Source organism: Poromitra crassiceps, assembly GCF_964638095.1.
Source record: "Poromitra crassiceps genome assembly, chromosome: 13".
In the NCBI taxonomy this organism is placed as follows: Eukaryota; Metazoa; Chordata; class Actinopteri; order Beryciformes; family Melamphaidae; genus Poromitra; species Poromitra crassiceps.
Window position 1 is genome coordinate 35,576,996 of NC_139644.1, and position 10,000 is coordinate 35,586,995.

Here is a 10,000-nt window from a genome sequence, read left to right on the forward strand (position 1 = left end):
CCTCTCTCTCTAGCAGCTAGCTCCCAGTGCCTGTCAGCAGTATTGCTCAAGAGGCGTTTGGACGATTGTTCAGAGAGGGGAAGCAAGGAAATGATTTATTTTTTTCTTTCAAAAATACAAAACAAAAACGACGACAGAGACATGCAAATAAAAAGAGCAGAAATTCGTAGCAAAAAAAAACAAAACAAAAACAAAAACGTCCGGAGACGTTTACAAGCAAAAGTAAAACGTAGAAACGGCGACAAACAGAATGGACGCTCTCAAAATATATGACACCAGATGAAATGAAGGGGAAGGGGTGTGTGCTTGTGTGTTGGACCCTGTACGAAGGCCTAAGGCTGAGCTTTGGACGGAGACAATGGGGTCAAATAGAGATTTGGAAGGCAATAACACACCTCTTTAGGGGCTAGGAAAGGACACACCTCTTTAGGGGCTAGGAAATGACACACCTCTTTAGGGGGCTAGGGAAAGGTGTGTAAGAGTGTGCGTGCATGTGGTAATAGCGGGGGATAAGTGTGACTTTCTCACACACACGGAGAAGAAAGTGCTTGAGCGACTCCAGGGGTAAACAAGACATTCATGACGGGCCACTTGAACTTGTCTTCACTCTGCAAACACCGAATACGACCTGTATAATCCGTTAACGCTCCGGGACCAGAGATCCCCGACCCCCAAATCCATTGGGAAACCGCCTGTCACTCAAACGCCTCGGCCAATCACGCATCGATCGATTAGATGGACTGCAGAGACGAGATGACTCGCAGGCACGGCTCTCTGGTCAGGACTCGACTTTGGCCCCGGGGGCCAAAGTAAGAGCAGCAGCTTAAAGGGGGGATGGGGGGGCGGCTTTAGCAGATCAGATTTTCTGGCATCTCTCGATCATTCAGGTTGTGATATCTACACCGTCATCATTCAGGTTGTGATATCTACACCGTCATCATTCACGTTGTGATATCTACACCGTCGTCTGGGAGAACGGAACACATAAGTCAGTCACCCGGGGTACCTGGTTAGACCACTTCATATGGGCTTTCAATACTCAGACTAGCAGCACATGAGCAAACGTTCCTTTGCGCGCCCATCATAATCTGCATTCATAGTACATGCTACGACAATGGCCGACATGGCTGAAAAATCTCCTGTCATCTATCGGGGAAACTGTTGATATCTCGGACTCTCCTCCGAGTGAACAGAAAATACAATACAACCTAATATAACCGGACACATCCAGACAAGACCAAACGATCTCAAGAAAGTAGAAAATATTAAAAACCTATTGAATATCAACAAAACAATCTTCAATCTCTGCGGCGAGCAGAGACAGGGCAATGTGGTAAGAGACATACGAGAAAATCAACATGATAATCACATACACACACACACACACACACACACACACACACACACACGCACGCATATATATGTATACATATATATATATATACATACAGTATATAGATACTGATATATCTGATAGACACTCTATACACAATAGTGTAACTCTAAGTGGGTTGAAGAACTCAGGAATGGAGAATTGAGTAAAGCACAAATCAGGAAGTAGAAAGGCGTATCCCGAGTTTTTCCGACGTGAGCAGACGTGGGCCAAACACCAATCAGATGACCTCTCTGTACCTATCAGAGGCGAGGATAGCGAGGGGCGGGACATAAGACAGATTTGGCGAATCGTCACAATAAGGCCTGGGAGAGTAAGGCCGCTCCAAACGCTCACAGCCCTGAGCACCACATTCAACGGTCTCCCCCGAAAAACGGTAAAATTAGGCACGTAGAAAAAAAAATACATCGAACGAGCAGTTAAGAGAGTCAAATGGAGACGTGCGAACGGGTCAAATGGGACGCGGTACAATGTACATACTCATGGTGTGTGCATGTGTTGGTGTGTCTGTGTGTAAGGGTGTCTGGCATTTAGGGGGGTGGAGGGGGTGGGTGCAGAGCGAGACAGGTGGGAGGGGTTAGTAAGTAGTGGGAGGGGTTAGTAAGGACTCTAGGAAGACAGAAGACTCCCGACACAGTCCCCCCCCCCCACCCTAGTGTCTCTCCTCTGCAGTGCAGCTCAGTGAGCTGCTCATTCCAAAGTGCACTCATGTCAAAGATAGCATACAGCTGATTGCTTGGAGGGCGTAAGGGGGCTAAAGATGGACAGCCATAAAACAGCAGAAAAGAAATGGTAACAACACAGGACACAAGACGTGTTCCAGGTTGCCAAACATTGCAGTTATTGCAGCCAGAAGAACGAATGAGGAAGGTGCTGAACACACAACCAAAACCCTGTAGGACGATCATTACGGCTTACTCCAATCATGCTCGTCAATGTGGCCTTGATGCGTCTCCAGATGACTGCAATGTCGGCAACACTGAAACACCTCTTTTAAAAAGGAGAAATCCACCCTTGGATACTCTTCTATCATGCGTCTGGCATGTTCAATGCGTTCACCACCAACAGCTGCTTTTACAGCGTGAAATGTGTTTTGAGGCTGGATTTGGCCTTGGAACTCAAAAAGATGAAAACAAGGAAGTGCTTTTAGAGTAGTACAAGATTCCTTCCTCTCTCTTTCAGCCTGAGTCTTTGAGGGAGTCGGAGGTTTTCGTGGCACACAGACAGGTTTGCCCGTCTGTGGTAGGATTGTCAAGGGGGGGGGGGGGGGGGGGGGGGGGTTTGCATGGGGGAGGGGGGGCTTTAAGTTAAGGGAGAATCGATTAAGTGTTTACGTGCTCTCTGTTGGACGGCAATGGAAGGATTCTCTCTCTCCATCTGTGCGTCTCTTTCTCTCTCTCTCTCTCTTTGCGTCTGTCGCTCCTGCTGTTCTGTAGATACATTTATATGACTGTAACATGACTGTAACATCACCACGGCAACATCATAATCACAACGTCACACACCACCCGCAGTGTGTCTGTCCGTCCTGGGGGGGGGGGGGGGGGGGCAGACAGACACGCCCCCTCTCTCTCTCTCTCTCTCTCTCTCCTGTAGGATCATTCACAGTTCGTTTAAAGCTTCTTGTCTTGATTAACCTCTTTAGAAAAAAGTACTCTCACATAAATCTATTACATGAAAATAAAACACTCGGATTTTCCTCTACATATCTGCGTGTGTGTGTGTGTGTGTGTATTATACGGGAGTGGGTATTTACAGGCATCTGTGTGTGTGTGTGTACATGCGTGGTATTTACACGTAAGAGGAGACTGAATTGCTCAAGATGTTCTGCTCTGATGAGAAGCTCCCTCGGCCATGAACACTGTAAGCTAAACTGTTAGGTGTGCATGGAGTTTGGGTGTGTGTGTGTGTGTGTGTGTGTGTGTGTGTTTCAGGAGACGTGTCTCTTGTAATACTGTCTGTAGTGTCTCCAGTCTCGTAGTAGTTAAGTGTTCACAACAATCAGTTCTGTAATAAGTGTATCACCGTATCACAGGGGTGACTTCATGGAGTCCGGGGCTGTGTTAAAGATCCATATCAGTGATTCGACTCGTCGTCATTCGTCAACTCGTAGTGAGGTCCAAGTCGGCTGGTTGGTGTGTCGCCGGCTCGTCGCGCGCCTCCGTGTCTCTAACGCGCACGCGCGCGTGTGTGTGTGCGTGTGTGTGTGTGTGTGTGTGTGTGTGTGTGTGTGTGTGTGTGTGTGTGTGCGTGCGTGGTGTGTTCAGCAGATGACGGGGACTCCGTCGGTGTTGAAGATCATGCCGGTGGTGGGTTCGTAGGTGCCGGCCAGGTAGTAGAGGTCCTCGCTGTCGGCGTAGCGGCGCGTGTGGGTCATCTGCTCGTACTCCTCCACGCTCACCACCAGGCACTTGTGGCTGACCGTCTGCACGTCGTTCTCGTCGCTGTGGGATGACTGGTACAGGGCGCGCTGCCAACCAGAGACACAAGGCCGTTTTATTCCATATATATGTGTATGTATATATATTATAATTATATATTTATTTCATAAATACATATATGTATATATACATTATATATTTATTTCATATGTACATATATATATATATTTATTTTATATATATATATACACACACACACACACACATGTATAATGTGTGTACACACACACACACACACACACACACACACACACACACACACACACGTACAATAATATTTGCTTTTTTCTCACCTCCATGAAGTCTTTTCTCTGGATAGATGAGTGTAGAGCTGCAGGTAAAGACTGACCGCACATCTGATCCCAGTTCTAGGGAGGACAGAAATTTCGCATTTACAAAAATATCTTTTACATATTGGCTAGCGTTTCAGCAGCAGTGTTACACCGCTGCTGAAATATGACCGCCGCTACTATTTATTTTAAATGAGAGTAGAGGAGAGGAGAGGAGGAGAAGAGAGGAGAGGAAGAGAAGAGAGGAGGAGAGGAGAGGAGGAGAAGAGAGGAGAGGAGAGGAGGAGGAGAGGAGAGGAGGAGAAGAGGAGAGGAGAGGAGGAGAAGAGGAGAGGAGAGGAGAGGAGAGGAGAGGAGGAGAGGAGAGGAGAGGAGAGGAGAGGAGAGGAGAGGAGGAGAAGAGGAGAGGAGAGGAGAGGAGAGGAGAGGAGAGGAGGAGAGGAGAGGAGAGGAGAGGAGAGGAGAGGAGGAGAAGAGAGGGCTCAGTCTTATCTTGATTCTGTTATATTATATTGCGCTTCATATCCAGGTCAATTCACACACCTGTGAGTCATCTAAAGGAGAAACGTTGCGCTTACCTGATCATGTCAGCACAACGATTATAACGACAAGCACCGGGTAACAAGCGAGCAATGCACTGATTGTTTTCTTCTTCCTGGAGGCGGGGCCTTACTATGCGCGAGGGCCACCGTGATGATGCGTGAAAGCTGTCCATCTCAAAGACAACTAACAGACTCCCTCACAGAGATATTAACGTTACATGATGTTTACATACTTGTTTGGATAGGATTCCCCTAAAGAAACATCATGAATCTAAGCTATTTTATCATTGAAAATGTCATTAGATTGAAGTAAATTACAGTAACAGGGCTGGTGATGCAAGTTAATTCAGGAAAAAAGGACAGTTAAGAATGAATAATTGAAAGAAGAATGACAGCTGGCTAGCCGCTAACTAACACTCATTGGATGTAAACGGTCACCGTGGAGGATGGGTCCAATTTTTTGGGGATTATTATTTCGTTTGTCACTTCACAGTAGTAGTATTTTTTCTAAATGTGCTTGCCTTTGACCTTTATGTAACCAGAAGTAAAACTACAGCACTCGCTACCTTCTTGTCGGTGAGCTTCTTGCCGGGGTTGGTCTCCTCCGGGTGATAGAACCAGTTGACCCGCACCACCATGTTGCTGCCCCAGGACTCCCACATGCTCTGGATGCGTCCGATGAAGGGCAGGTTGGGCCGCCCGGCCGACAGGAACACAGCACAGTCTCCGATGCGGATCATCTCGCGGCCGCGCACGATGGCCTTGTAGAACAGCTTCTTGGCCTTCCCCTTCATGCCGCGTCTCTGAGGGGTTCGCACAGGACAGGCTGGTCACAGAGGGAAGGGGGAGGAGCAAATCCACTACCGGGCTTTCTGTCTCTCTTCTCTCCGTTTTATTATTTATATGTAGAAATACTGGAAAATAAACTGAAATGTGGAGTGGGGCCGAAATTGAAAATACAACGACTGAACAGTTGAAAGGGAACTAACTAAACATCGTGCAGTGATTTGTGAGTGATCTATATTAGATGGTGACACGTGTTCATTTGGTGGTTTATTGATGTTAAAGTGCGACACATAATGAAACTGCAACAAAGTGTGTATAAAGATATGGATCGTGTTGTGTTGGGACTCCTCCCTCACCTGTGTGGGTTTCCCAAACCACTTCCAGAGCTGTCTGGCTGGGAGGAAGGCTGAGATTTTGGGCCTGTTCTCCACACTGGGAAGCCTCTGGCGCTTGGCCAGCTCCTTGGTGGTGGGGAGGTGAACCCCCTCTCTCCGCTTAGGTCTCCCCACCTTTCCCTCGCCTCCGTTGGGCTTCGGCTTAGGAGGGCGGCCCCTCTGCCCGGAGCCCTTTCCGGTGGCTGGTTTTGCGGGTTTAGCGGGAGGAGTTGGGCTGGGCGAGGTTGGAGGGGAGGGGGATGGAGAGGGGGATGGAGAGGGAGGAGGTGGTTCTTCTTGTTCTTCCTCCTTCTCCACCTTTACCTCAGCCTCCTTCTTCACCTCCTCTTCCTTTTCTTCTATCTTCTGCTCTTTGGGCTGGTCCTGCGGGGCTGGAGGTGGGGAAACGGGTGCTGGGGGGGGCGCGGGAGTCCTCTCCTCGTCCGAGCTGCAGGAGGAGTCATCGGTCGACGAAGACGAGGAGGAGGAGGATGACGACGAGGATGATGAGGAGGAACCAGAAGAGGAGGATGAAGAGGAAGAGCAGCTGGAGGTACATTTCTTCTTCTTCTTCAGCTTGCCTTTATCCCGTTCTTCCTCCGACTCGGAGCTGCTGCTGCTATGAGACTCCTCTTTCACCTTCCTCTCTTCTCTCTTCTCCTCTGTCTCCGTTCTCTCCTCTTTCTTCCCTTTCTCCTCTCTCTTGTCCCTCTCCTGTCCTCTGCCACCGGGACTGCGGTTGTCTGCCTTCTCCTTACCCAGCATCGGTGCCTTGTAGGGTGGGTCTTTCTCTGGCGGGCCATCCTCCCTCTCTGGAGCTCTCACTTTGGCCTTCAGTGGCTTTTGACTGGCTGTGGTCAATGTGGTAATGGGGGTGTGGTCTCGCCGTATTCCCCGCCCCTCCAGCAGCATCAGAGCCTTGGTCTTCTTGGTCTTGGGGGAGGTCACGCCTTCGTGGTCCAGTTTCACCAGGGGCTCCGCAGACAGGGCCTTCCGCCTCACGCCTGAGCCCACGTCGCCCTGCCCCGGCCTGGGCTTAGGTCTGGAGATAGGGCTGGGTACCGGGCTGGGTCTGGGCCTGGAGCTGGAGGACAGCTGGTCGGACGGCATCTTGAGCTTGGGTCTAGGGGTAGATGATGATGATGATGATGATAGTGAAGATGATGAAGGTCTGGGAGTCAGTGAAGTGCTGGATTTGCCTGTGGATAGCCTGGAGATGGGGCTGGGGATAGAGCTGAGGCTGGATCTGGACCCGCTGTGATGGTCTGAAGAGGGTTTGGTCTTCGGGGTGGAAGTAGAAGTGGGTCTGGGCGTGGAGGTAACACTGGGTTTCAGTGCGGTAGATGGCACCGCCATATTGGGTCTGGACATCGGTCTGTTGCTGGTGGGACCGATGGTACTGTTGAGACTCACGTTGCTGCTGCTCTCTCGGTCTCTGCTGCGCTGGCTGGTGTAAGAGCTGAGGTTGGGCTCGGCGTACAGATCCACAGTCAGCACCTTCCCATAGGTGGAGGGGTAGAGGGACGCAGGGAGAGCGCGGGCCGGTTTAGGGGGAGGTGGCTGGCCGAGCCTGCCTTCCTGGGCACCTGGTTGGGTGGAAGAGTAGGGCTGCTGCTGCTGCTGCTGGTGGAGCCCTTTCGACCCGGTTTGGTCTGGGTTCCTGACATCGGCCTGGAGACAGGCAGGGGCCTTTCCTGAGCTGCCTTCTGGACAGAGGAGGCCCTATCCTGGGCGGGCTTGGCTGGAGGCTGGGGTCTCTCCGTGGGCTGGGTGGAGGAGGAGGAGGATGGAGGATCGGCTTTCTCCCGGCCATCTGGGTTCATTGACATTTCTGGAAAGAGGCGGGAGAAGAAGTCAAAAGTTGAATAAAGGAACTGGCTTGATGTTTTAGCCAACACACCCTGGATCTGCTGAAGTTTTCATTGTGCGGCTTCAGGATGTCTGTGGTCTACAGCCTCCCACACTGCGACTGCTAGACAAATCAGCGAGGAAACAATGAAACAAAAACCTTGCATTTAAGAATCGCTTACACAGTAGAAACAAGGCCGGCGTCAGCAGATCAGACATGCAACATGCCAGATATTACAGCTAACATAACACTCTGTGAGCACTGGAGACAACAATGGACCCGTTAAGAGACAATGCATCAAACTGAAAGACAACAGAGATAGTCAAATATGCGCTGCTCCTCATGAAAAATGTTTCCACGTTTTTTTTGTTGGTTCTGTTTTACAAAACAGAAAAGACACTGATTTATCTACATTGCAATATGACTTTCTCATCAAAACATGAAGATGAGACCAAAAAAAAACAAGCCACCAATTTTTGATTGTGGCTTTTTAATAGACGATAAACATGTTAAAATAAGGACGGCAATAACGTGACTGTACTGTCTCAATATGCTTTGCCTTCTTGTATGCAACTCATTGCCATTATTATTTCTAAAATCATTACACATTAAGTCCGATATCATTTCTCTTAAGGTCAAGAAGGTACAGGGGAAACACACTTCCATGAGGAGCACTCAGCCAAAAACGTCAAATCCATCTCTAACTCTTTTTTTTCTTTATGATGCTAGGCACACATCTGGCTCCAGTGTGTGAGGAAATGTCCATTTACTGCTCCCAAAGGTAGAATATCTCAACTGAAAAGCAAAATGATGGGGGTACTTAATGCACATTGCACTCAAGTCATATTTCAAACACCCTCTACATGATTTTACCTCCTGTGAGAAGCCTTAGCGTTTCTTTCTCCAATCATTCTAATACATCTTTTGGCTTATGACATCTTGGAAGCTCCCTGTGCACTTTACTGATACATTTAACACAAGAAGAATGAGAGTTCACGGGCAATGAATATTAGCCACATTAGTAATGACAACAAAGAGTAGTAGCAGTAGTAGAAGACTAGGAGTAAATTGATCAAAGAGGCATTCATGTACTACTACATCTATATAATGACAAAAGCGAGTCAGTCAGTCAGTCAGTCAGTCAGTCAGTCAGTCAGTCAGTCAGTCAGTCATCAGTCCGTCCATTAGTTAATCATCCATGAGATGAGGAAAGATCAGATGAGCTCACCAGGTTTGGGTTTGGGTTTGCGACCAGGTTTCCCCTTGATTTTAGGAACGGCCTCCTCCGGCTTTGGCCCCGCCTCTTTGCCCTCTTTACTGCATTTGCGGACCCGCCTCCTGGTGCAGCTGGCCACTAGCAGCGCAGGCGAAGGCTCGGCACCTGGAGGCAGAGGGCTCGGTTATAGAGGTGCTCCGAGCAGGACTTTTGGGGCCGATCGCAGTATCTGCCGATACCGATATCACCGATCACGGGGTTGATTGAAGCCTTCTATTTATTGTGTAGCATTATTTATATATTGAGTTCTTCTGAACAACATTGACATTGTATATTAAGTCATTAAAATGAGGAGACGAGAAAGCATGAATTGACATTCCACTCTCCCTAGAGACTCTCTCTTAGGGACACAACTTGAGCTTAAGAAATACAGATTTCCTGTGGAAAAGGAGACTATAAAAATGGCAACTTTAGGACCCTGGGGACTGGAGACTGATACAAGCCTGACCTCTCTTCTACTGCCTGCCTGGTCTCTGCTTGGTACTTCTCCTTGCTTGTCAGACAGGCAGCGACATTCAGAGTCAAGTTAAGAGAGGATGGGTCGGCCAGGGTGTGTGTGTGTGTGTGTGTGTTGCGTGGATGGGTCGGCCAGGGTGTGTGTGTGTGTGTGTGTGTGCGTGTGCTTGTGCGTGGATGTGTGTGTGCATGTGACGTGTGTCTTGCCCGGACAAAGAGAGTGGGGCAGAGAGCAGGTGTGTGCGTGTAAGTCAAACACTCGGAGACAGAGGGGGGGTGAAGTAATTTTCGGTTAATCCATTGTGCATCTGATTGGCTCTTCAGATCGGCCTGTTTAGAGAGCTCCGATCAAAGCCGATAGAGGCAATGTCGGCCGATCGTTATTGGTGCCGTCTCAATCGGAGAGCAGCCTTACTGGGTTAGGGTTCAGACTTTCTGCGTGGCTTCAAGCACGTCAGCTAAAACGCTTCTTCTGTTTTTATGACAACTGAAACCTGAAAGCACACGCATGAATAAATAGAGCACGGTCCAAACCAAGCAGAGGGATGCCGAGAGAAGGCAAGTGAGTGTTTGGTGTTTATTTGACTGAATGG

At 49.0% G+C, this 10,000-nt stretch overlaps 1 protein-coding gene across 1 annotated transcript in view; it reads right to left on the reverse strand.

The window, feature by feature from the left end:
* Positions 1-3,656: 3,656 nt before the first annotated feature.
* tnrc18 (trinucleotide repeat containing 18) overlaps positions 3,657-10,000 on the reverse strand; it is a gene marked incomplete at its 3' end in the record, with an annotated part of 78,907 nt that continues 72,563 nt past the window's right edge. The window contains 6 exon segments of the mRNA XM_083650251.1: positions 3,657-3,863; positions 4,128-4,202; positions 5,233-5,469; positions 5,809-7,385; positions 7,388-7,657; positions 8,904-9,056. Of these exon segments, the coding sequence (XP_083506377.1) occupies positions 3,657-3,863; positions 4,128-4,202; positions 5,233-5,469; positions 5,809-7,385; positions 7,388-7,657; positions 8,904-9,056 (2,519 nt within the window).